Here is a 27,507-nt window from a genome sequence, read left to right on the forward strand (position 1 = left end):
TACAAAGAAACCAAAAGAAGGGGGGGCTTACAATTAAACCAATGAGGCCCACTGGGGCCTACAATCTTCCCAGAGGCCAGTAGGCCTGCTCCAAATACAATAGGCCTACCAAGGCCTAACTTTACCCCCAGTCCTCCCAATAGGCCTACTGGGGCCTCCAAAGGCTTTCCTACACAGGGTGACCAGAGGTCCTCCTTTTCCAGGACATGACCTCCACTTCAGCCTTCTTCTGTCCAGGAGGAATTCCAAAAGAGAAGAAACATGAATGCTTATTTCTATGAATGTTTCTAGGTTTTATTTGGCAATGCCCAACATTTTTGGTGCTGCTCCAAAGCATACAACAAGAAAGAGGAGGCGAAGGGAAACAGGAGGACATAAATATCCTCTGGCTCTGCCTCCATCAGTTGATGTCCAGGTGAAACTGCAACTTACACTTGGACTGTCCCCATTGGAGGCAGCATTAGCAGCCCCTTTTCCCTCAAAAAGCTTCATGCTCTTCATGGAGATGTATAATTAAGAGACCCGTCTTCTTAAGAAATGGTTGCCGTCTATATCTGCTAGGAGCAAGTCCCTGAATGTTGTTGACAGAACAAAGTCTGCCATAAAATACTCATTAAACACAACACAGGTTTTCTCTCTGTGTATGTATATGTGAATACATATTTACGCACACACTTGCATAAATAACCCATCTGTCCCATAATTTCTGTCCAGGATACAGTTTGACACAAGCAAAGATGTTGAACCTGTGGCATCTTTTAATGGTGGTGGTGCTCCTGCATGAAGGGTCGAAGGGGACCCTTGTAAAGCTCAACAATGGTGGATTTGAGGACGTTGTTATTGGAATTAACCCTGGGCTACCTGAAGATAACAAAATCATTAACAACATACAAGTAAGATCACTAGTTTCTTTAATGTATTAATTTAGAAATTTAGCCATTAGTGACTTTATTTACAATAATGCAGGAAAATATTCTATTAGCATGTATGTATATTACAGACTGTTACAGGGAGGATCTACACTGGAGAAATAATGCAGTGTGACACCACTTTAAGTGCTGTATCTGCATCCTATGGAATCCTGGTGCTGATGCCTCACAAAACTACAAATCACATCCTACAAATCCTGTAGGATGGAGCCATAACAATTAAAGTGTGTCAAACTGCATTATTTCTACAGTGTAGATGCACCTACAGTCTCCTAAGGCTAATTCAAGGGTATAAGTGGGATCTACAACAAAAAGTTGCAGTAAGATGTGCTTCAAGGAGCCAGTGTGTCATAGTGGTTTTTGTGTTTGACTACAGACTCTGGAAACCAGGGTCCGAATCCTGGCTTGGCCATGGGGTGATCTTGGACAAGTCATACTCTCCCAGAGGATGGCAATGGCAAATCCTCTCTGAAGAAACCTGTCCAAAAAACCAAAAAACCATGAAAGTTTTGCCTTAGGGTCACCATAAGTCAGAAACGACTTGAAGGAACACAACAACAAGATGTGCTTCTGTGAACTTTTTCAGTCACTCAGCCATGTCCCAGGACAATTTATCCCATTCTTCTTCCCACATATTCCTCCCTGCTCTGCTTTCTAACAGTTGGTTGCTGTTCTATGGCCGTTGAGCATGGGTCATCTTCATTACATTTAAGCTTTTTTTAGGGTAGGAGTTGTTGGAATATTTTTTATACTTTGGCAAACTTTTGAGCTGGGAGTTCTTCCAACTTGTTGATATTACTCTGTTGTGCACAAGTAGTAGCAGGTATTTTTGGGTGAGGAGAGGCGTATATAAGCAATGCTATTTTGAACACTGGAAAGGGAGAGAATTATGATTATAATAAGCCAACATCCCTTCCTGTGCATGGTTATGTTAACCCTCTGTCTCTATCCTGTGAGGTCATTTTTTGTGAGTTTTGATTATTTAATAAAACATCACATTTACAGGCATTTCTATTAATGAGATGTTCATGCACCAAATTTCAATATATAACTCAATATCAAAATACGTTAATTATTTGGGGGATAAAATTTGAAGGGGAAAATATAAATACTTCCCTTCAGCATTTTAAAGTGATTCATTTATTCGCTGATGTTTGGCTTTCTCCCCATACTGGAACCAAGGTGACTCACAACATGATTTTAAAAGAGGTCAGGACTAAAAAAAAAGCAATAATATTAAAACACAAAGAAAATGATTATATTAAAATAGCAACTGATTTTTTTTTTAAAATGTTAATAGCATGCCAGGAGAAAAATGTTCTACATTAAAGCCCACTTCTTCAACAATAAGTCAGTGGCCCAAAACATGGCCAAATGAGAAGGTCTTTTTTGGTGGCAAGAAATACAACAGAGATGGGGCAGGGACCCAAGATAACCATCCCTTGCGTCTTCACAAAATTTGCCTGTAAGAGTAAATTGGCACAAAACCCAATAAACTCCAGATCAAAGAAATGTCAACCCAAGCTCCCAACAATCCCTAAAAGATTCCTACCAGCATCCACAATTACAAGGGACCAGCTCCACTGCCCATGATCAATACAGAGGGCCCTTGGTATCTGCTAGGGTTCAAGTTTTTCTTTCTGGAATTGATATCTTTAAAGATATATTTTCAAGCTGTGGATGGTTAAATCCATGGATAAAGTATGTGTGGATATGAAAGCTGGCTGTACAATCCACTTGGCCCTTCATATCCACAGATTTATTATCCACAGATTCAAGCATCCACAACATGAAAATATTTTAAAAATATATACATTCCAAAAAGCAAATCTTGATTTTGCCATTTTATATAAGGGGTGCCATCTTACTATGCCATTGTATTCAATGAATCATAGAGTTGGAAGAGACCACAAGGGCCATCCATTCCAACTCCTTGCCATGCAGGAATGATTTTGGTATCCACGGGGGATCCTGGAACCAAACGCCAGCAGATATCAAGGGCCTACTGTACTTACAGAACCCCCCAAAAGGGGAGAGTTAATATGTTCCCTTCACCAGTTTTCATTCCTCAAGCCCAGTTGAAACTGTTGGCGAATCCTCCTAGAGGAAGCATAGGCAAGGTGGTACTTTCATGAAGGCCCTTCCCTTTCTGCTTTCCCCATCTCAGATGCCACTGGTAGCAAAAGAGACCTCCATTTCAGCACACAAGCATTCAGTTTCCTTTGAGTGCTGGAGTAGATCAACTGTTTTGTGTACTCTTTGGTTTGCTTTCTGCTTTGGTTGAAAGATAGTTGTACAAATGTCCCATTGCAGACATTTCTACTAATTTAGGTGCTGTGTATATGCATATGCACCAAATATCAGCTGCTGCCACACTGCAGAAGTAAAGTAGTTTGTCACCACTTTAATATCCATAGCGAATGCTATGGAAATCTGAGATTTGTAGTTTTGTGAGATATTTAGCCTTCTTTGTCAGAGCACTCTGGTGCCACAACCAGCTATAGATGCCAGAATTCCTATAGCACTGATCCATTGAAGTTAAAGTGGTGTCAAATTGCTTTATTTTTGCAATGCGGCAGCAGCCTTTAACTTGTGAACGTACAAATAACCACCCAACCTAAAATGGCTGGTTATATACTCTAGCGGTATAAACCTATATTGTTAATAGCCAAGTTACCAGTACTACCAATGTTTTAATGGCTCTTCTCCTCTGCTTCTAACAGCAGACAGTAGCTCAAAAATGGCATGTTCCCACCTGTTTTCTCAATACCAAGTATAGCTTCATGTGCTAAATCAGTGGTCCCCAAACTTTTCCGGTTTACTGCCCCTTTTTCCTCTTGAGCGACCATCCTAGTGCAGCCCAATGGCTATTTCTTGATATTAGGTCTATTTTTAGTGCAGCTGCCACTGGCGAGCAGCATCTCCCTCAGCTGCACCCAGCTTGCCACTGCCTCTTCCTCCTCTGCCTCTCATGTGTGAATACAGCAGTGGCAGTGGCCCAGGTCTACTCCTCCCTCTCAATTGCACTGGCCTTACAGCAAAATCAAGCCCAGAGAGCCAGCTGCTAAGTTGCTCCTCCAAGTGTGACCAGGAGCAAAGAGAGAAGCAATTGAGCAGCTGATCGAGCAGCAACTGAGGAGTCTTTCACCATGCTGATCTTGTGTGCTTGACTGGGGCTCAGTCACTGCTCTCTTTGTCAATCACCTTAGGAGCAGCAAGGCAGCGGATGGTTGAACATTGACTGAAAAGTCTATGATAGCCTTGTGGGTTAAGGCTGGCATGGGCGAGAGGATTCTCAGTCACTGCTTGACTAGGTGCTCAGTAGCTGCTCCAAAGGCAACTGGGTACAAACAGAGAAGCTTCTCCCCGATGAGGAAAGACTCTCAATCCTTCACCTGAGTGGAGAGGGGTGCAACTGGCTTTCAACTTTTCTCCCTGGCAAGGAAGGACTCTCTCTTCAAGAATAATCGACCCTGGATACTCCTCCCGCTCCTTTGTTTCTTCTGCTACCTCTTCTCCCGACCTGTCTAACAAAAGACAGCAGGAGCAGCACCACAGCTCCAACCTGCCAGCCAGGTCCCAGTAAAGCTCACAAAGCTTAAGCAGGGTCCCAAATGTGAAAGCTCCTTTTTGCCACTGATTTCCCCCCACCACCATATGCTCTAACCTCTTATCCCCACCACGGTCCTAAAGATGCTGGTTCCCTTTGCCTTTCTTGCACACCAAGTCTTTGACTGAAGGCCATCCCCTCCCCCCCCGCCTACTGCCTCTCCCCCACCCCGATCTTTCCAGTACCCCCATGGGGGATGTACAGCCCACTTTGGGAATCACTATGCTAAATAAATTTCTGCATTGTCAAAGTGCTGTTGAAGTTATAGGGGGGAATCTAACAGTATGAGGGGTAAAGATGTGAATTCAGCCTACAAGCTTAAGAAAATGTGTCTGGGTCTCACTGGTTTCCATCCCACCTATTACATATTGCCTTTAAGAAATACATCATGCAAGAAATCCAACTAAACATTTGTTGGCAGATACAAATGCAAGTAATGTAAACTGTAACAAAAGATCCTAGCACCTGACCTGAATATAGCTCTGAAACACATTACGTACTCTTTTTCTGTTCCTGTTAGGATATGGTTAAAGAGGCTTCATCTTATCTCTTTAAAGCTTCAGAGCAGAGGTTTTATTTCAAGACTATAAAAATTGTAATACCTTCAACATGGACATCAAAACCTGAATACAGAAGAGTCACCAGAGAATCCTATGATAATGTAAGTGGGCAGTATAAAGCTACCTTTAAAATCTAAATGTAATTTTTGCCCAATCTTCTTTTTTAAAAAAGCACAAATGCAAGATAACACAGTGATCAGATACATGTTTAATAGAACGAAAATGTTTTGAATGCAGTGGGACTTTCTGGATGGAACTGGGCTGTATACAATTTAATGTTCCTATGGATACGATAATAGCTTTAAAGAAAGATTCATTAGATCAATTAATAGAGGATCGATAATGGTCATTGTTAAAGCCATAACAACCAAAGGTAATTTCCAGGTTTACACAGGGATCACATACCTCTGAATACCAGTTGCTAAGGTGAGATAGGGAATAATCTGTGAAGTGTTGTAACTTCTAAATCCCACTACTTATAATCTTCCAGAAATTATCTTGGAAACAAGATGCTAACAATTACACCCTTAGCTAGATCATGTATGTTCAAACACTGTGGTCCTTATTTGGATACAAGCTGGCCATGCTGAGACTTGTTTTTAAACAAATCTTCATAATGGTCATGATCTTCCTCTTCCTCCTCTTCTTTTGCATCTGCTGCTTTTACTTCTGCTTTTGTTAGTGCTCTTTAAAAAGGTCTCATTTTATTTTAGGCTGATGTCATAGTGGCAGAACCTTTCCTGAAATATGGAGATGATCCCTACACCTTGCAGTATGGAGGATGTGCTAAACAGGGACGCTACATTCATTTCACTCCTAACTTCATGACAAATGACAGTTTGCGTGATTTTTATGGATCACGAGGTAGTACCTCTTAATTCAAATTAAAATGTCGGCTTTTAGTCAAAGTTTCAAAAGATCTCAGAATTAGGAAAGCCATGAGAAAGCATTAATGCCTTATCTTCAGTACATTCTTTAATGGATATTAAATTTACATAAGAATTAGCGGAATTCCATGTTTGATTCATCACTACATTTTTCAAGCTGCAGAAAAAAAATCTTTCTGAAGCCATGTGGATTGCTATTGGGTTACATTATTATATGTCTTCAAAATTTGGTGCTTTCTGCACCGGCATTTGGGACGTCCGGAGGACGTCCTATTTTTAAAAAGGGGCGTCTCTTATAGACGTCCCTGGGCCTAGTACGGACTCCGTCCGTACAAGATGGCGCCGGCCCTTCTACATGGCCGGCGCCATCTTTGCGTATCGGACGCTGAGCGTCCGTACGGGTCGCGTCCTTTGTGACGTAGCGAGTGCACCCCTGGCGCCTCGCTACGTCGCAAATGCGACGGAAAAAGAAGCTCCATTTTGGAGCTTCTTTTCCGGTCCGCGCGGGAGTCGCGCCGTGTGGAGGCTCCGGCTCCCCTGCGGACCTACCGGCGGCGGCGGCAGAGCGCCGCAAAGTGGCGGTATGTACCCCGCCCATGTGAAGAACAATAGGTGGGCTGGACAGCTTCCTTACATGACCTGTGCTAGGAATGAGGTGTGTCAGCATGATATTGGTAGACAGAACTGTATACACAGCCATCTCTATGTCCATTAAAGTACAGTGGTACCTCGGGATACGAATGCGCCGCCTTACGAAATTTCCGGGTTACGAAAAAAATCCATTCAAAAAAAATGTTCCGGCTTACGAACGTTTTTTCGGGTTACGAAAAATTTTTTGGTGCTTTTCGGCGCTATTTCACACGAAATCGCGGCTTTTCCCCATTAGCGCCTATGGCTTTTTCGGCTTACGAAGGATTCCGGGTTACGAAAGCGGCGGCGGAACGAATTAATTTCGTAACCCGAGGTACCACTGTAGTCAGTACACAGTATGGGAGGGGGAGTGATATTTGCTTGTGGCAGCAAAATGTTTTTGGCAGTCTAACTGTGATAAAATCAGAATGCTTCCATGTAGTGCACATGTTCTTTCCATTACACATTTTAATCTGAAGCCATCACCAATTCCTTTTGTTTTAATTGGCGATGTATATGTTGGTCAGAATCCTGTTGGGCCACTAGGCTAGTGTAAAAATAGTTGTACAAGCAGTTGCACAAGCGTAGTCTCTAGTGAATTGTAACATATATGGCTCTTGAATAATAGCAGTATAAGTATGCTTTCCAATATTCCCTTAGCAGCACATCTATTAAAGAGAAAAGATCATCAGCCCAAACAATTGCCTCTCTCTCTCTCTCTCTCTCTCACACACACACACACACACACACCCCTACTGTATATACTCATGTATAAGTCTAGAAATTTTAGTCAAAAATTAACCCCAAAAAACTGAGTTGACTTATCCACAGGTCAATGTAAGTACTGTACTTTAACTCTTATAAAAATGGAGCCATCCCTTGGTGACAGGCAAAAGTGGAATCTGTCCTGAAAGCACTGACCTCTCTTTGCTCTCTCAACCATCCAGCCTTTAGTGGGAGCACAAACAGTTATGCCTGCTGCAATTTTGTTAAGTTCTTTGGCATCATTTTTCTTTGCTTCATCCTATAGAGCTTTTGTCATATGCCTCTAAATTTTACCCTTGACTTATACATGGGTCATACCAAAATCCATAATTTTAGCCCCTGAACCTGCCCTTTTCTTATACATGGGGTTGACTTATTGTCGAGTATATACGGTATTCACTTTCTGATGTAAATAATTTCCAATGTTATCTTAGACCATCGGTGGGGGTTGCAGGAGAGTTATCATATTTAAACAACAAAAATGATGCTGCTACAATTAGGTTTGTTTTTATTGGGTTTCCACAGGCAAAGTCTTAGTCCATGAATGGGCTCATCTCAGATGGGGTGTCTTTGATGAATACAATAAAGATGCACCTTTCTATTCTACTGGGGGAAAAAAGGCTGAAGCAACAAGGTACCATGGTAAAAAGGTCATTTTGAAAGAAGTAATCTTGCTAGCTGTGGCATCAGTGGGGGGTGCGGTGTGGCCTGCACTGGGTGACACCTCAGAACAGGGATGACACCTGACTGGGTTTACCACTAACACCACTAAATCAGTATGCACATAGCCAGTTTACAAAGTTCCTGTTTTGCTGTCTTGGTTTTAATCCCTTCAACAGGCTTGTAAGAAAGATATGTTGAGAGGCAGAACTGTCCCAAGATCACATGGCAAATTCCATGTCCAAGCAAGTATTTGAACCTGACTCGCTTTGTGTAGCACTCTGTTCTGAGTCCAGCATTTTCTCAGAGGAGTTGTCACTATTATTATTATTATTATTTTTAAAAAAGTCACCAAGCTGCTTCAGGCACCAATTAAAAATGCTACTAAGGCTAAAACATAGTGATAGAAAATTAGAATGCAAACTAAAAATAGGGATACTTATAATAATTTGCACGAAATGCAGAATAGATTCCTGGGTTTGAGCAACCCACCTTTGCACAATTTATTTTCCTGCCTCCTCAGTCTTAGCAGCAGTGTCTTAGGGAACATTTTTATATTTTCTAGCTTTTAAAAAAATAACAATGAATTATAGCAGATCTGCTCTTTTTTGCTTCTAAGAAGCCTTTTGCTTTAGAATTGCTCCTTAAAATTGGCACTGCAACTTGGACCACGACTGAGAGGGTTTTGACAAATTTTGAGTTGTTTACAATGATTGCCTATGTGTTTTGGCAGGTCCTATGGTAGAGTTGTTAAAATTCAAAATTTTACTTATGCTCAGGAGTTGAACATTATAGTACTGAAATGAACTGAGGGCCAAGTTTGCCAGGATGAAGGATTCAGGTCATGTCAAATTTTCTGCTTTGGAATGTAAACAATTTGGAAATGGCTCCAGATTTTAAGTTGATAGCCCAAATAAAAGGAAGTACTGCAAGAGAAAGTTTAGGGACAGTGAAACAAAACATATCGATAAAAGATTGATTGATGGCTAACCCATGTGAGATAGAGACGTATGTTAGGACAGCCAATGAATATACAGAGGTGTAAATGTTTAATTCAATATAACCAATGAAAATGTGATTTCTATTTTCCTTTGTTCAAAATACTATAAAAACTTAGTTCATTTTAGAATCGTGGTCCCAGAATTTGGAATATGAATTTCCTCTGGGAACAATGCTGCAGCTGAAAATAAACATGTTTCCTTTCCAATCGAGCTCTTTGTTCTCACTGCTGATTTCTGGGTTAAAATTCTGGTTTTAAAATAATAAATAATCAATAATCTATAGCAGTTCCACCATATATATATATTCTTCTAAGTGATCTTCACACACACACACACACACACACACACACACACACACACACACACAGAGTTAAGAGACATAGGGGCGAAGCAGACAGGCATGAAGGAGCAGCCTCTGACCATTCTGCCCACAATCAGCTTGTGATCAGGTGGGGACTGCATGGCCAACTCTCAAAGTGGGCTGCTAACGCGGTCCCAAATGGGCCGCTGCCAGGAGCAGTTTTTCACTGCTCCTTTCTCTGGTGGCCTCGGAGCAGCTTCCAACTATTCTGGGGGTGTGCACTCCTTTTGACCCTTCTGTTTCGGGCCATAGACACAGAAACATGGATGATTTGGAATGTTGACCTGAAACTCAGTACTGCAATTTGGAGAAAAACCTTAAAAAGCCCTGTCAAATATTGAGACATCTAGCATGATGCCCCAAGGATATATGGCTGACATAGACATAATTTTCTATTATTATAACTGAAGAGGTTTTGCTTTTTCATTTAGAGTACCTGAATTTAAATGGTTCTTAAGCTTATCACACAGGCCCTGGGGAACGCAACCAGAGCGGAATGGAAAGGAGCGAGAAGGGAACGGAATGGGGAAATAACGCATATTACCACATGGGAGAATGCCGCCAATGCTGCCAGAAGTCCCTGATCCATTCCCCATCTTTTCCATAGGAGCCGATTTTCAAGAACTGTTCAGAATCGTTCTTGAAAATTGTTCTCCCGTGTGATAATATGCATTTTTTTCCATTCTATTCTGTTCCATTCCGTTCCTTTTCTGCTCTGTTCTGCTCTGGTCGTGTTCCCAGGGCCTATGCAATAAGCTTATCTGTTAGAGCCTAATCAGCCCACAACCACAGGATGTTCGGTGTTACATTTAAGTTTTGAACAGACAAGAATTTGCCATCGATAAAAGCAGTTGATTGCAACGCTTAAAAATATATGTAGAATGAAGAATCCCTGTTTTCATATACAATTTGATTAATATGAAAACAGACATGTATGGGCTGCCTCTTGCAGAACATTAGCCTTTAACCTTTCTCAATGATTTTTATTTTACATCTTCATAACTTTATTATCTACATCTCTTACTATATATAGTACTCAGGTGTAAGTCTAGATTTTTTTTTGTCAAAAATTGACCCAAAAAAACCTCAGACAATGGGGGCCAGAAAATGGTGGTAATGGCTCTTTTGTGCTTCCTCTCAAAGGAGTCCTGAGATGAATAGGACTTTGAATGATGTGAATAAGTCATTTGTGTATGTTTGACAATTTTTCTGGGTTAAAATTAAACAAAGTTATTACATTAAAGTTAAAGACTATAATTACTGCTAACATAGAGACTGTGCAGACCACCCCTATGGGGCAGCCTACAGCCACCTCCAGCTGTCCTGGATCAGGGCTGTGGCAACTGCATGCTGCGGCCCCCGATCTGGCCTTTCCAGGGTTCAAAAAGGAGCAGCAAAAAGCAGCTCCTTTTTCATCCTGGAAAGGATGTTCCCCCTACCCCCACCCCATTTTTTTTAATACACAGTGCATAATACAAATTGTATTATAATTTTCTCCCCTCTCCCCCCTCCCAAAAAAGAAAACAGTGTAGACAAAGTTACAATCCAATCAAATTGGAAAGGATGTGATAGCCGTGGTGCCACAGCTTTACAGCGCTTCTTTGGTGCTGCGTCATGTGGACACAGCACCATAGGAGTGCCATGATGCCGTGCCCCGTATGGTGCAGCGTGTAGTGCCACGCCAGTCTGGGGGCTAGCCAGGACATGGGTCATGTGGATGCCATGCTCTGACTCCGCCTCAAGACTGGCTTTTCCTAGAAGTATCACAGCCCCATAGCTCCAAAACAGATGGATCAAAAGAAGTGGCTTATGGCCACTGTGGCATTCAGATGGTGCATGCCCCCAGAGTAGACACAAGCTGCTCTGAGGCTGCCAAAGGCAGCCCAAAACTTCTGAAAAAAGGAGTGGCAAAAGGCCACTCCTGCCAACAGCTGATTTTGGGATTCTGGTGGTGGCCTGCTTTGAGAGCAGGCTGTGTGGTCACCATGGTCATGGGCTGATTATGACCTGATTGCGGCCTCTGGCCACTCCTTCATGGCTGTCTGCTTCACCCCATAGTCATTTTCTTTGCTTTGCTTTTTCATCCTTCTTGACATGTGTGCATTTTCTGAGTCCCACCTGTGCCTGCTAAATTTTACCCTTGACTTATCCAAATCCATAATTTTATCCCTAAAACCTGCCCTCGACTTATACATGAGGTCGATGGATAGTTGAACATATACAGTGTTTACAGTTTTATGAACTGCTTTTCTCGGAAAAGTAGAAGTAAAGAGAGCACCTAGTGAAAAATGCCAACCTCATTAGTGGGCACTGGATCTTGTTGTAGTCACATGGTTTACACATTACCTTTGCATCACCATAGCTATGTAACTATGTTACATTAATGTGATCAGCCACTTTTTAGTAATGTGCTTTCTCTTCTTTGTTTTATCAAGAGCAGTGTAGTACTATTTATAGCAGAATGTTATCAGTCTTGACTTTTTGACAGGGTAATTCTATTTGTTTCTAATACTCTTCAGATGCTCAGCTGATATCACTGGCCAATATATATTCCAAACTAGTATGGGAAAAACCAGAAAATGCAAAATTGTTCGTGAAACTCAGCTTTATGAGCCTGGATGCCAGTTTATTCCCAACAAAAAGCAAAAATCTCCAGCATCAATAATGTACATGCAAAGTCTCTCTTCAGTAAGTATGTCAGTAGGAATGTTATAGAAATTAGTTTATTCTGTGTCCAATTTGTTGCTAAACAAAATATTTTCCAGGATACTATAGTATAAATTCCTGCAGCTAATGCAAATTTGGCTGTAGGATTTTCTAATTGTTTTTATTAATGACCACAGATATTCGTTCATGTTTACCTTTTCCTGTTCCTCTTATTGTTCCTTCTCCTAACCTTCCCATTACTATTTTCTTTTCTTTTTGAAGTAGTTTTATGTGGGATTTCAGATCAGTAGGTAAACTGGGACAGACTTGTCATTATGTTTTTATGTGACTTGAGGACATACTATATTTCAAATCAAAAATTCAAAGAATCTCTGTAGCCTTTTTGTATGGCCTTTGTACCATCATTTAATAAAGCAGGAATGGCTGTCAGCAACTAGGAATTGTTAAAGAGGTTGTAATCCTGACCTATTCTTACTATCTATATACTGTAGATTACTCAATTCTGTGACAAAAGTAGTCATAACATTAAGGCACCAAATATGCAGAACAGAATGTGCAGCTACAGAAGCACGTGGGAAGTGATTATGAACTCCACTGATTTTGCCACTTCATCTCCAATTAGTACACTTCCTCCTGAACCCACTATTTCCTTGATGCAAATGCGGGAGAGAACTGTGTGTCTAGTACTTGATGTTTCTGGAAGTATGAGTAGGGTAAGTATGTCTCCCATTTCTACTAGAAATGTTTGAGGTCACTATTTCTGTATCTGATTACTGGTAGATATGCTAATCTGGATATTTCTAAGGAGATTATCACACAGTTTAAAAAAACAATTTACCACTACTGAATTCAATTTGAATTCGGGATACATCCAGATTTTATTGCATGTATTTTTGCCACCAATGCTGCTGGGCAGATGCATCCTGGGTAACATCCAGCTAGAATCTGAGTTCAGCTACCTGATTTGCAAAGCCGGGAGCTTCCTGGTTGAAAGAGCTGCAGCCAGGCTGCTAATAGGCAGGTTACAGAGATCATACAACACCCCTGTTGAAGCAGTTCCACTGGTTACCAGTTTGCTTCTGGGCAAAATTCAAAGTGCTGGTGATGACCTTTAAAGCCCTGTATGGTTCAGGCCCAGAGTATTTGACAGTATCTCCCTCTATGAGCTAGCCGGGGCTGTAAGATCTTCAGGGGAGGCCCTTCTCTCCATCACACCACGTTCACAAACACGGTTGGTGGGGACACGAGAGAGGTCCTTTTCTGTAACTGGCCCTAGACTCTGGAATTAATTTCTGTAATTTTTATGTATTTCAAAGCTTTCAATAAAAATAGTATAAAAACAATTTATGGACTTGTCTGTATTTTATTTAAAAAAATCAAAGTACAACAAGCTAGAATTAAAAACAGAACCTTCTCAATAATTTTAATTCGTTCTCTTTCCTCTAATGCCCCATCTCCACCCCCCCAAGCAGAATAATCGGATTTCTCGTCTGAAGCAAGCAGCAGAACTATTTATTCTCCAGATTATTGAAATGGGATCCTGGCTTGGAATTGTAACATCCAATAATGAAGCAACAATAAAGACTGATTTGCAACATATTGTCAATGACAGTGTGCGCCAAAGTCTTACAGGCTATCTTCCTATTACAGCAAGTGGTGGAACTAACATATGTGATGGAGTGCTCACAGGATTTCAGGTGAAGGAGAACATTTTTAAAAAAAACATTATGTATACAGCACAGATCTGTATAGATTCTATAAATGGTTCCAATTATCTATAAATACTTTTGTTTGCTTTCTTCTCACCAAATTAGTTAATTTATCTAGTTGAGCCATCTCCATCAATTTTTGAGGCTACTCCTTATAAGTTGGGATTTCATTGGCTTTCCACTTTCTTGTGAGAACCAATTTTGCTTCAATTACTAAATAAGGCGGGGTACAGACTGCCGCTTTGCGGCGGTCTGCCGCCGCCGCCGCCAGGTCCGCGGGGGAGCTGGAGCCTTCAGACGGCGCGGCTCCCGCGCGGACTGAAAAAGAAGCTCCAAAAATGGAGCTTCTTTTTGAGTCGCGTTTGTGACGTAGCGAGGCGCCAGGGGCGTCCGATACGTAAAGATGGCGGCGCCCGTATGAACAGGGCACCACCATCTTGTACGTATTCAATACGTACTAGGGTTAGGGGGGGTGCGGAAGCACCGCCCCTTCCTAACCCTAGTACGTATTGTATACGTACTATTTGGCGGTCTGTAACCCGCCTAAGTTATCAAATTTCTGTACTGTATTTCACTTCCTTTTTGTTTTCTAAAATATGGAACTTATTTTAGAAAATAAGTAAGAACTTTAAAGTCTGGTGATGTTTGAAGGTTAACTGGAAGGAGCCATAGCATATCCCTATGTATTTTTAGCAGGTGCAGTGCTACAGTAGTGCTTTTCTCCCTTTTAGTACTTTGGTAAAGGGAATGACTCTGACTCCCAGGGAAATAAGCAATCTGTTATGGCAGTTGTAACAGAGGAGGAGCTTGTTGCTGTGTGCCTTCAAGTAGTTTATAGCTATTTTGGCAACCCTAAAGTTGACCATTGAGGAGGATCATGGGGTTCTCTTGGCAAGATTTGTTTGAAGGAGACTTGCCATTGTCATCCTCTGAGAGGCTGAGAGAAAGTGACTTGCCCAAGGTCACCCAGTGGGTTTACATGGCTGAGCTGGGATTTGAACCCTGGTCTCCAGAGTCCTAGTGCAATACTCAAACCCCTACACTACACTGGCTCTCAGCAACATGAAGCTCAACAAAGAAGTCACTAGAAAAAGCTAGGACAACCATTTTGTGAAGATTTATTTAGAGGGCTGCCCTGATCCATAATATAGCGAAATGTTCTGTGTTGTTTATTTATTAATACTGATGTTCACTTATATTCACCCATCTCACCAAACATTGCATCCATTAGAAGTAGGAAAGTATTCATCTTTATTTCACAACCAAACCCCACTATGTCCTAAATTGTTTAAATGTTTTTCTTACACATGAGTTTCAGCTAGCTTCCTGTTATTCCTATGTTATTTTTTTCATTATTCCTAAAATTCTGAATCTTCTTTTCTGTCTAGGTGTTTTTACAAAAATATACGAGTACAGAAGGCTGTGAAATTGTGCTTTTGACAGATGGAGAAGATACGGCTGTAAGCTCTTGTTTTCCTAAGGTTCGAAGCAGTGGGTCTATAATTCATACCATTGCTTTGGGTCCAGAGGCTGCAAAAAACCTAGAAAAACTGGCAGAGATGACAGGTAAATGAGCAAACAAAATATCAGGACTTTGGGGCTTGACAGACAGGGGGAAAGGGGTGGTTAGACGCCGCCCCTTTCTGCCCCCAATGGACACCGCAGCAACCAAACGGCGCAGCCTCCGCTAGGCATAAAAAGAACCAGCTCCTGGATGGGGGCAAGCCATGATGGTGTCTGGACAGCGCAGTAGGGCCTGGGAGCGTTCGGATGTTCCACTCTCCCAAGCCCTAAAATCAGCCCCATGCCGGCACATAACACCAATCTGTACTGGGCCTTTTTCTTATGTGCTATGAAATGTCAGCTGGGTGGTTTGTCAAAAATGAAGTTACTACCCAGCCATTTTTTCAAGTTACTTTACAATGTCTTTCCTACTTTCTCTCCATATGGAACATTTCCTAGTAGCCATGATAACAAAATGAAATCTGCAGGTGCAGAAGAAATGTACAGATAAGTTTCAGATTCTGGGAACAAAAAATCAGGAGAACACTGAGGATCTTGTAAACTTCTCATAAGCTTTTGGTACAGATATTAGACTGAGATAAGTTATTTGCCCAACACCACATACAGAAAACCTAACTAGATGTGATGCAGATGGCTTGGGTCCAGACTACCTGAAAAACTGTATCTTCTGATATGAGTCAGCCTGAGTTTTAAAATTCTTGGAGGGGGGCACTTTCTCTTGATCCCATCAACATCATAGGCATGCTTGGTTGAGGACACAGGAGCGAGTTGTCTCAATGACTGCTCCAGGACTGTGGAATTAGGTTAGGTTGCTACCCTCCCCCCCCCACCCCCACCTCAGTTGCTCTCTTTTCACTGGCAAGTGAAGGCTCAAGCCTTTAAGCATTGATTGTTTGATGCAGAAGGTCTTTCAATTTTGGTATGTTGTAGGTTTTTGTTTTTTTTGACATTTTAATTGCCTTTTAAAACTGTTTCAAAATAATTATTTTTCATATGATTCTTTAATTGATTTTTAAAGTTTGTTTTGTCCATTGTTTTAACTCATATTGTGAGCCACTTTGGATCCCAAACTGAAAATGGCAGAACGCTAATTAAATAAATAAAATAAACAAATAAATACGTTCAGATCTCTTCACGTTTCCCCCCCAAACAGCATCTGGATCCCACCCACCCTGAATTGAGACTGTGAAGATGGGTGAAAAATATTTTCTTTATTTGTTTATTTATTTATTTCATTTGTCTCACAGAAGGGATCCAAGATGGCTGACAGTAAACATATTTTTTTTACAATTTTTTAAACAACAACAACAACAATCTGTCTTCTGCATGGTTACAGCACTATTGTTTATTATCTTCGGTTCCCCACCTTTCTTGGTTTTCTTATTTGGGGTGCTCCATCCTTGGAGCCCTCTGCTACTGGGAGTTTATATCTGGAGTTCTTAGAAACAGTACCTTTAAGGGTACTGGGAAGGTAAGTGTTAGCATCCTACATTTCCCATGTTTCTTTCAAATCCAAATTTTTAGTACAAAAGTTCATCCTTTCAGAATCTAAGTGCCTTTCTTTCATATTTCCAATCCATGCTCCAGATACTTCTGTGCTTTAAGTGTGTTTCGCCTGAGCACATAGCAACATAATCCCATGATGCATACGCTATCTCCTGACATAGGAGTTTGTGGTGTTACATGATCAGATGCAATTATTCCAGCTCGTATATCTGTCCTTGGCTGCATCTGCACTGCAGAAATAATCTAGGTTGACACCCCTTTAAGTGCCATGGCTCAATGCTGTGGATTCTGGAAATTGTAGTTGTGGTGCAAAGAACTCTGGCAAAGAAGGCCAAATGTTTCACAAAACTACAATTCCCAGAATTCCATCGCAATAAGCCACGGCAGTTAAAGTAGTGTTAACTTGGATAATTTCTGTAGTGCTGATGTAGCCCTTGTGACATGAGTAGACCAGGATGTGGGAACAGTGTGTTTGGGATGATTGGTTTCACTACTACAAAACATGCTATGTGCTATCTTTTATTCCATTTGGAAAACTATTCTTAATATTATTCCAATCACATTTCAGGAGGTTTGATGTTTTCTGTCACTGATAGTTTGGATTCCAATGGCCTCATAGATGCTTTCAGTGGGATATCATCAGGAAGTGGAATCATCAGTCAACAATCTATTCAGGTCTGTATTTTAAAGATTTTGAAGGAAGCAGCATTTGTTGGTAGCTGTAGAAATAAATCATAGCATGCTTAAAATTTTTAGGTACTAATCAAACATTTGAAAAGACACAAAATGAAATGAATTCTATAGTATGGTTTTTCCTACCATTGCTTGGTTCAAATGTATAAATAGATGGGCTATACATATACATTGTTTAACCCTTTCTATCTTTCAAAGTCAGATGTTTAGATCATGTTGCTAAACTATAATTCATTACATTGGAAGTCAAACCTGTTCTGATTTTTACACATTGCTATTATCATGTATTGTGCTATGAAACAGATTAATATGTAATTAGAATGTCTGTTTGAAATGTTCTACTAAGCTTCATCCCCCCCCCTTTGACTGCCATTTTGTATATTTGCTTGAATATCTCTGCCTTTTGCTTTAAAGCTTCTAAGACCTTATAGAGAATAATAAAATACAGATTCATTGGGGTTAGGAGCACAAGATCCCAGTGAAAATGAAAAAAACAAACTCACACCTTTTTTTAAACCTGAGAGAATACCTCTCTAGAAATCTCTAGGTCCTCCAGCACAACTCTGTGGCCAACATCTAGCAGAAGTTGACCACAGAATTATACTGGAGGACCTACTAAGCTTCATTAGAGAATTGTTTTCACTATGAATCTCTATGCCTTCCCACATGGAAAGTCAATGTCTGGCAGAGATGAGCTGGATGAATCTAGAGATTCCTAGGGAGAACATATTAATCAAATTTGTGAATAATCAAATCTGCAAGGGTCAAAGCCACAGATGTGGAGGGCCAACTTTATATAAACACACAAACAATAGCAACAGACAAAAAATTACTTAGGACATCTCAAAAATAGTGCTTTCGGATGTACCTGCAATTGCTCTTAAGTGCAAGATGTGGCTGCTCAACAGCTTAGCTATGTTTAGCTGTAAGACACTGGCAGCTGATGATTCCTATACCAGTAGGGCAATGAATCTACTCCAGCTTTTAGCTAGCTTTAAAGAAGCTATCCAGGGTACTGAATCTATTTATGAACAGGGTTTAGCACCTTGGAAAATGCCAATGAAACCTGGGTTAAAGCCTGAAATGGATTCACAGCTTTCATATAGTAAGTTTCAGTTTGATAATTGATGGACCAGTGGAATGTGTACAGCACAAGACAAATCTTATGGCTGCCTTACCAGCATGAGTACATGTCTAATTGTACTAGAGCAAATTCTAGCATAACTGGAGGCGGGCACAAGGTGAACACCTTGCCGCAGACATACAAGCACCTAAAAAACTTGTTCCAGACTGTCGGGAAAACGATCTGAAGCATGTCTTTGTCTGCAAGTGGTACAGAGAGGAGCCAAAAGGCCAACAGTATTGCATGCCTCATGTTGGATCTCAACCTATGTGTTTTTGGTCCACCAGAATATGCAATGTGAGACCACTGAGGCAATGTCCTGATCAGTGTGTGTCGTGGTGGGGGGAGGGGGGCTATGTAATATACTGTACTTGTTTTTCTGTTATATCAAAGTACTCTTTATTCCTCCCCACCCACAACAGCTTGAAAGTAAGGGAGAAACCATTGGTCCCATGAAATGGCTGGATGGTACTATAATTATTGATAAAACTGTGGGAAATGACACTTTCTTTCTGATTACATGGAGTGCGGGCAAAAAAGCACCAGGGATTTTTCTGACAGATCCCAAAGGAAAGAAGTACACTACCACAGACTTTGCAGTTGATAACACTAATGTTCGAACAGCTAGGCTGAAGATTCCTGGAACTGCAAAGGTAAAATCTGGATTTTATTTCAGTTTTATTTTAATTATATTTTATATATATTTAATTTAATATTTAGTCATTAAAATGTGCCTATTCCTTATGTGAGAGACAGCAATCTTACACAGCTGCTGGAATTACAGCATTGATCGCTACAGATAAAATAGCATGACAGATTATACCAATAATGGATAACTATTTATTTCCAGAAGTCCTATATGCAGCTTTTCATACTGTAACACTTTGATTTCCAGACAGGAAACTGGTATTATTCAATTCTGAATACACACACAGCAGCTCAAGTCATTTCGATAACAGTTACCACCCGAGCAGCATCTGCAAATGTTCCTCCAGTGACTGTGAAATCCTACATAAGTAGTAATAGCAACAACTTTCCAAATCCAATGATCATTTATGCAGAGGTCACCCAGGGGTTTTTGCCTGTTGTTGATGCAAATGTCATAGCCACAGTTGAATCAGCATCTGGGATATCTTCAGACCTAGAGCTCTTTGATAATGGTTTAGGTAAGTTTATTTTGAAGTGTTTGGGATATTATGTGCATTTTATTGTTGTTTTTTTTTTAGAATATTATTCACATTAGTATTTGCCAGTGTGCATCTCAAAGGCGGTTAGTGCATAAAATAAGATCTTACTTAACCAAAGATTCTGGAGGTAGTTCTATCAATATGTAAACCAGGTGCTGTGCAACTGAGCTGGAACACTCCCACTCCCATTGAGCTAAATGTATGTATAAACCTAACTGAAGGCTTGGAAAATTAACTATTCTTGGTCTATAACAGTTGCGACTTTCAGGATCCTCTCTTTGACCAAACTGTCACCTTTGAGCAGTCTTCCTTTTCAAACTCAAGAGGACAATTTAGTTTTGTTTTGCACTATATAAATTATACGTTGGCTAAAACCGATATATAGCAGATATTATATATATATATATATATATATATATATATATATATGAAACACTTGCTTACCAAAGTTGCTTTATGCATGTGGAAAGACACAAGACAGTAACAATTAACAACAACAACATCATCATCATCAACAACAAACTAAATAAAAGAATGCAAATTCCCTCTATAATTGTATTACTTCATAGTTGGAACACACTAAGGATCATCCCATGACATTTTGTTGCCTAAGGTATAGGACACAAGGCTACTCCTCCATCCACTTAAAGAAGATTCCGATTGGCAGTTTACAGATTCAGAGTAGCAACGGAATCATAGAATTTATAGTGTTATATAGTTTATTTTGAAATGTTTGAAATACTGAGCAGTTTAGAATTTTCCTGAGAGATATTAAGCAGTTTGTTTAAAAAAATTCCTGTGTATTTTCTTGGAAGTTGTAAACATATAAGACAAGAGCATCTTTAACTGGAGATGCTGGAAATGGATGCTTCTGCATGCAAAGCAGGTGGTTTGCCACTTAGCTTTGGCACCTCCCCTTCCACTGAGCTTTTAAAACTGTAGTTGGGCACACTAGGCTAGCAGGTAGCTGACACACTGGAGTGATTAGGACAAATGAGTGCTTATCAAAATTATGTTAGACATATGCTGTGTAAAGTAGCAAAAATCAACCCCTCATTCCACTTTTACAACCCTTTTACTTTATAGATGGCGTCAAATACACTGGACCAACATAGGGCCAGCCCATGATATTTTATTGCCATTTAAAGAAGTGGACCTGGTTGGCAGCTCATTCGTACTTTGACACAAGTGATGTGACAGTATCCTTTTTTGAGGGTAGCAGCTTAAAACCTTTTCACACTGCCCAGTTTATAGCTCTGTGGTTCCTCTTTAACTGCCACGGCAGCTCACTCCTATCTGTGTCTCCTTGTTACTCCAGGATTTGGCTCTCAGTCACCCCTCTGTGACCATTGATATCAAATTAATATCATAAGGGGTATTTTGGGAAATAACCAAAAGGGGTTTTTCTAGTGCAAGAAATGAACCATACCATATTAGGAAATCTGGATGTCTCAGCATGGGAGAAGCCAAAGGTGCTTAGCTGGTGATCACTTTTGAAATCAGTATAATGCCTTCACTGAGGAAAGTGGTAATTGAGAAGCTGGACTTGGTGATTGTTTGCATACAGCAGACAAAGGGAGTTCCCTTCCAAGAATGGAACCCTTTTTGTCTGAAGACATTCATGCTGATTATCCCGTAATTACCGCATATTGTACCCTATTCTTCTTGCATGGGAAAGTAGTTTAATTTCTGGAAAAGCCATTTAACTCCTCAACACTGGCCTCGGACCCATCCTGCACTATAAATACATGTGCCTACGCACCAGCAAATTGGCTAAATAAATCTTCTCACTGAATATAATTCATGGGTGCCCTCTTGGGACCCCCTGCAATTTAGGTAACATCCCCTGGGTTAGGTGAAGTTTTGGTTGAAAAGGAAACCCCATCTCCACTGATGGGTATGTACACTGATTGCAATGTTATGCTGCCAAAAAGAACCAAAAATACACATTAAATAAGTCACCAGTTAGAGCAGGGACTTCTGTTTTCAATGCTAACTTTTGTTTTCTGATCCCTGAGCCACATACCTGACCAATACAGTGGGCTCTTGGTATCCACTGGAGTTTGGGGATACCAAAATCCATGGAATATAATGGCACAGTAAGACTATACCCATTATATAAAATTGCAAAATCAAGGTTTCCTAATATTTTCAAACCATGGATGCTTGAATACATGAAAAAAAACATCAGTGGATTAAAATAATCAATGAATACGGAGGGCTGACTGTACATACACACTGGGGATTCAGGACTATACAGTACATACACACCAAGGATTCAGGGAGGGACCTGCTTGTTCTTAATATTTCTCCATATGTGAGGGAGAAACTACATACAGAGACAGGAAGAAGGATGAGGATAAAGAATCAGTGGTGTCTGTAAGGGGGGGTGCGGTGATATGGCCCACACCAGCTGACAACCCAGAAGAGGGATGACAACTGGTTGGCCCCCCCATGCCATTCTGCGTGTGCTACTCCCGTGCCGTCCTGACCCCAGAAGCCCCACCTCCAGAAATCCCATCCCCAGACCAGGTGTGGGGACACTACAGCTAAGTATGAGAGAGACTCATTGGCTGCCTGTTAAAGGAAAGAAAGCTTCAGAGGCAAGGATCTTTAACTAAAACATATCAACCTAAATTGCTTAATATTGAACAAATACAATCACTTTTGAGGGTTTTAATTTCCCCCCGCAACATTTCTTTTCATGTAAACATTTCTAATTTTCTCTTTTTACATTTTTTTTTTAAAACAGGTTGTTAGTACCACAAATACTTCACTAATATATTGGATCTGTACTATTCACTATTTAGGTTTTGTTTACAGGCTGAGCAATATAATAGTTTGGTGAACCGAATAATACTAAATACTATATATGCATTAATTTGACTTTTCTTCTAAAGTCTAGCTTTTCCATCATGTTTTTGTAAACTATACCCTGTTATTCATCTCATATGTAACAGTATGGTCCTACTTCCCACTTCTAGCACATTCAAGTTTTAATTCTATCAGCCCCAGCACTGTAAAGCAGTCTACATTTTTGGGCCTTTCTATGTTTAGGTTCACCAAGTCATACCCTGTAGTCTATGTGAAATGTTGGAAAGTATGATAGCCACTAATCTGAACAGAGTCACTAGTTATTAATGCCATTACTTGGCAATAATGCCATCACTTGGTTTTATTGTCTGTCTGTGACTGCAGAAGATAGGGATGTGCCAAGCCAAAAGCCATGTTAGTATAGTATGTTCGGTTTTATGGATCCCACGCTGTATAGATATGTGGTATACTCACATTAATATAGCAATCTGTTATGGGTTCATTCTGGCATTTCCATTAAAACAGGGGAAGAATGAACATCTCATGTTACGATTTTTTTTAAAAAAACGACTAATAGTAAGATGTTTATTGCATATGTTAATTCTCCATATTTTATGTACTTAGGTGCTGATATTATAAAGCATGATGGAATCTATTCAAGGTATTTCACATCTTTCAAAGAAAATGGCAGATACAGCATCAAAGTACGTGTACAAGGAAAAGACAAGACTGTTAGAAGAACTCGTAGGCAAAGTCAAGCTATCTATGTACCGGGTTATGTAGACAATGGTAAATACTGAAATAGCATTGAATTCTAGAAAAACTGCAGAGAATAATGTTAAAGTGTGACATAAGATCCAAAGCACACTGCGGAAATGATCCAGTTTGAGACTGCTTTAACTGTCCTGGCATAGTGCTAGAGAATCCTGGGAATTGTGGTTTAATGTGAATTCTTTGACAAAGAAGGCTAAATGTCTCACAAAACTACAGTTTTAAGAATTGGACCCTGGGGGTCTCCCTCATCCTTGCCATGCTTGGATCCAGCGATCCAAGCATGGCACGGATCCGGAGAGGACCCCTGGGGATCTCCCTTACTTTTGCCATGCTTGAATCCAGCGATCCAAGCATGGTACAGGTCCCTTGGGGTCTCCCTCTCCTCTGCCATGCTTGGATAGAGCCTGTGGGTCCTCCTTCTCCAGGACATGCCCTCCGTTTTAGCTCCCCCTCCAAGCTTGTAAATCCAGGCTGCTTACATCACAATGATTGATATGTCTTTTGAAGCTGGGCAACTAGTGGGAACAACAACCAAGACATAAATAGAACCAGTTTCATAGAGGTAAGGAAAAAAAAACCTTTCATAGTGAGAAGGAGGGTCCTTTTGGAATCAGATTGCAAAAGGCACCGAGAGCGAATCAGGATTCACTTCAAACTACAAGTACGAATGTTCCCAAATTTAACATTTTAGTACTACTGCATAAAAACCCATTGTGAGTGATCATCAGTCTGTGTTTCTACAACACATTTAACAATGCTTGTGAGCTTTTCTGCTAGCAAATGTTTCCAGTATCTAATCAGAGTTTAGTTTTCTTGCAAGTTTTTATAAGCCACAGTTCCCAAATCTTGGAAGTCTTCTTGATACACAGTTGACCTGATGCCATTTTTAACATGAGCCAGAGGGCCTCCCCACTTCAGCTATAGTCACTGTGAGAGTGCAAAAGACGTGCAGAATTGCACAGACATTTGGAAATAAGCTTGAAATGTTACGTTAATGAATCTTATTTACGAGTCTCAATGTTTCCAAAGTAGTATCTCCAAATATAAACAAATGAATGGCTTCAGATATTCCTATTGTGGCATTAGAATGGTGCTCTTCAGTGAATGACAGAAACTGAAAATTATCATCATGTGAAGAGGCATAGCTTCATATTTCAGAGGGGTTTACTAAAATGAGATTGATGGCAAAAATTTTCCTACTAAATATATAGCTAAATTAATTCATAATGAAATATTCAATAATAAAATATGAGACCAATTTGTCCTTATCATTAGTAATGTTTTAAGAAAGCCAACATTTGAGGAAAAAATGGCAAACTGAAGCAAATATCTGAGAACTGAAGTTATCAAAGATAACCCACAAAAATAAATAAATGAAATTAAAGGGAAGAACAGTGAGGGCTTTTTAGGTTTCTAGTCACATATTCTGCTAACTCTTTATTTCAACCTTTCCTCATAGGTGTAATAATATTGAATCCCCCAAGACCTAACACTACTGTAGATGAAAACCCAAACATAGGATCTTTCAACAGAACAACATCAGGAGGTTCTATTGTGGTAACAGACGTTCCTACTGTAATTCCCTCAGATGTCTTTCCTCCAAGTAAAATCACCGACCTTCAGGTTGACTTTAATGATCATGAATTCTTTTTGACTTGGACAGCTCCTGGGGATGATTATGATTCAGGAAAAGGTGGGTAAAGTTCTGCTTCAAACAAATGCTCTTATGGGTTCGTTAAGAAAAAAGGTGGCCTTTTCTGCACAATAAAGGGGAAGTACAGTTTCCAGTTCTATTTATTCCAGCATTTCCCTCTCCTTAATATCTTAGAGTACAGTGCACCTGCGTCATATGTGGGCACTCTTTGAAAGCTGCACAGGGAGGAAGGGACGGCATGTCCCATAGGGATGAATGGAGCGTGCACCACTGGCACGTGTGCACCGCCATGCTGTTGCACCACTGTGTGCATGAGCCGCATACATTTAAATGGGGCTCGAGCACAGGCGTTTTTGGTTTACGCAGGGGAGCCTGAAACAGATCCCCTGTGTAAACAAAGGGCGCGCTGTAGTATGACACTGCTGCTGTGGGAGAAAAGGTTTCAGCCTTTAAGTTGGTACAGTGTTACTGCAAGGAAAGTTAGGTTTATTATAAGGTAGTGGTGGGCAAGATGTAGTCCCATATTTGCAAAGCCCTACGATAACCACCACCACCAATATATATGTGTGTGTGTGTGTGTGTGTGTGTGTGTGTGCAAGTGTGTGCACAGACCTATATTATCTAATATAGTACAATCTAGGAAAGGTTTTTTGAGAAGAAGTCTTGGCACAGCCTCCTTAAGGCATGTTGGGACCGTGCCTTGTAAAAAGGCATTAATCACTTTCTTTACTCATTCAGCCAGTTCTCCTCTTGCCTATATACATGCGGTAGCACTCACATCTCCAAGGATCCTGTCCATGTCCTCAGGCTGCACACATTGAAAAGTATCCATCAACAGTGGACAAGCAAGTGCCAAGGTTACATCCACTGGAATTGTATCAACTTTGGCATCTAAGGAAATTATCGCACCCAGGAATTCCAGTGGGAGAGATGCAGTATCTAAAAGACAAAAACGGATGTTATCACATTTACCCATGTCCAGGCTGTAGGCAGCCCATATCTACTTGGACAGCCTGTCTGCAAACCGAACTTCTCCCATGCCTTTTTCAAGAATGAGAAAATCGCCACTCAAGGCTGATTGACTGCCCAAGCGGATACAGGCTTCCTACAGCCCAGACATGGAGTAATGCGATGATATCAATTTTAGTCTTTTAGATTCTGCATCTCTCCCACTGGGAGTCCTGGATGCGATAATCTCCACAGTCAGAGTGAATCTGAGAGAATTTTATCTGTGAAATGGTGGGCAAATTCTTCACAGCAAACTGTTATGTTGCTTACATTCTCCTCTGAACCAGATCATAACAGATCCCTGATCACTCAAAACAGTTCGATTTCCCATTTCCAACAGTTCTAGAACATGGCCGCATAGGCAAAAATCCCACAAAAAACTATAATTCCATTTTCTGCTGAAAGGTTCTGTGCAGATGCAAGAAAAGCCTTTTCTGCTACTTTTCATGCCCCATCATAGACTTTAAAATATATTTTAGCCTGTTTCTGCTGGAGTGTTTTCTGCCACTGTCTCTCTACTCTCCATTTCATTTCTTTCTTTCTTTTTTTATTGGACAGTTATTGTTTATTGACACAGCTTACAGCAATATTTGTTGTTACATATTTCATATTGCTACATCATTGTACACAGTCCTGTTTATCAATATTTTTACTAGGTCATCCCCCCCCCATATATCATTTTATTAATTTTGTTTGGTTCTTATCTGAGCCAATATAAAACATTATTCTTTCTTTCATTTATGCTATTTTGTTTTTATCCGTGTTTTGTCACAATGGTTTGGATTGTAATTGTTGTCTGAACTTCTGAATAGTTATCTTTCTGTTTTCTTTATATCACATTTTCTTTGCTTCTGATTTGATATTCTATATCTTGTAATAGTAAAGTTGAGAGATGAATATATTTGATTTTTTGTAATTGTATTTCTCGTTTCCAACAGATATCTTAAGTATTGTATTCACTCAGTGTCTTATTACCTGTCTTGTTTTTCTACATTCTCTTTTCTGATATGTCAATTTTTATCTATTTTATACATATTTACATACATGCATAAAGATATTTACATACGTACAAAGAGACATACATAAATTGTATTCTTAAACCATACTATAGTTTTATCATTTATCTATTGTGCTTGTTTCTTTTTTGTATACAGTTCATTTAAGACCCACGTGTTTTGCAAATGTTTGCTAATAAGTCCCAATCTTTGTTCCATCCTTCTATCCATTTTCCATTTATTATCATAGTTTGTCTGTCTAATTCTATCATATCAAGACATTTTCTTAACCATTCGTCTAAAGTTGGTGTTTCCTTTAACTTCCATTTCTTTGCATATGCTAATCTGGCTGCCGTTATCATGTATAGTATGAATTTTAGATGATTTATTTTTTCCTTTTCTTCAATGATATTTAACAAGAAACTCTCGGGTTTAAATTTAATTTGAATT

General features: G+C 40.1%; 1 protein-coding gene across 3 annotated transcripts in view; it reads left to right on the forward strand.

The window, feature by feature from the left end:
- LOC121928113 (calcium-activated chloride channel regulator 1-like) overlaps positions 1–27,507 on the forward strand; it is a 37,943-nt gene that overhangs the window by 3,540 nt on the left and 6,896 nt on the right. For all 3 annotated transcript variants that reach the window (XM_042462406.1, XM_042462405.1, XM_042462407.1), the window contains exons 2-14: positions 715–893; positions 5,060–5,200; positions 5,813–5,963; positions 7,907–8,015; positions 11,923–12,091; positions 12,562–12,783; positions 13,543–13,767; positions 15,168–15,345; positions 17,378–17,484; positions 19,048–19,278; positions 19,521–19,791; positions 23,251–23,415; positions 24,860–25,093. In XM_042462406.1, coding sequence (XP_042318340.1) covers positions 738–893; positions 5,060–5,200; positions 5,813–5,963; positions 7,907–8,015; positions 11,923–12,091; positions 12,562–12,783; positions 13,543–13,767; positions 15,168–15,345; positions 17,378–17,484; positions 19,048–19,278; positions 19,521–19,791; positions 23,251–23,415; positions 24,860–25,093 — 2,359 coding nt within the window. In that variant the 5' untranslated portion in view covers positions 715–737. The remainder of the gene's footprint in view (positions 1–714; positions 894–5,059; positions 5,201–5,812; positions 5,964–7,906; positions 8,016–11,922; positions 12,092–12,561; positions 12,784–13,542; positions 13,768–15,167; positions 15,346–17,377; positions 17,485–19,047; positions 19,279–19,520; positions 19,792–23,250; positions 23,416–24,859; positions 25,094–27,507) is intronic.

The sequence above is a fragment of the Sceloporus undulatus genome, chromosome 4, assembly GCF_019175285.1.
Source record: "Sceloporus undulatus isolate JIND9_A2432 ecotype Alabama chromosome 4, SceUnd_v1.1, whole genome shotgun sequence".
NCBI lineage: Eukaryota > Metazoa > Chordata > Lepidosauria > Squamata > Phrynosomatidae > Sceloporus > Sceloporus undulatus.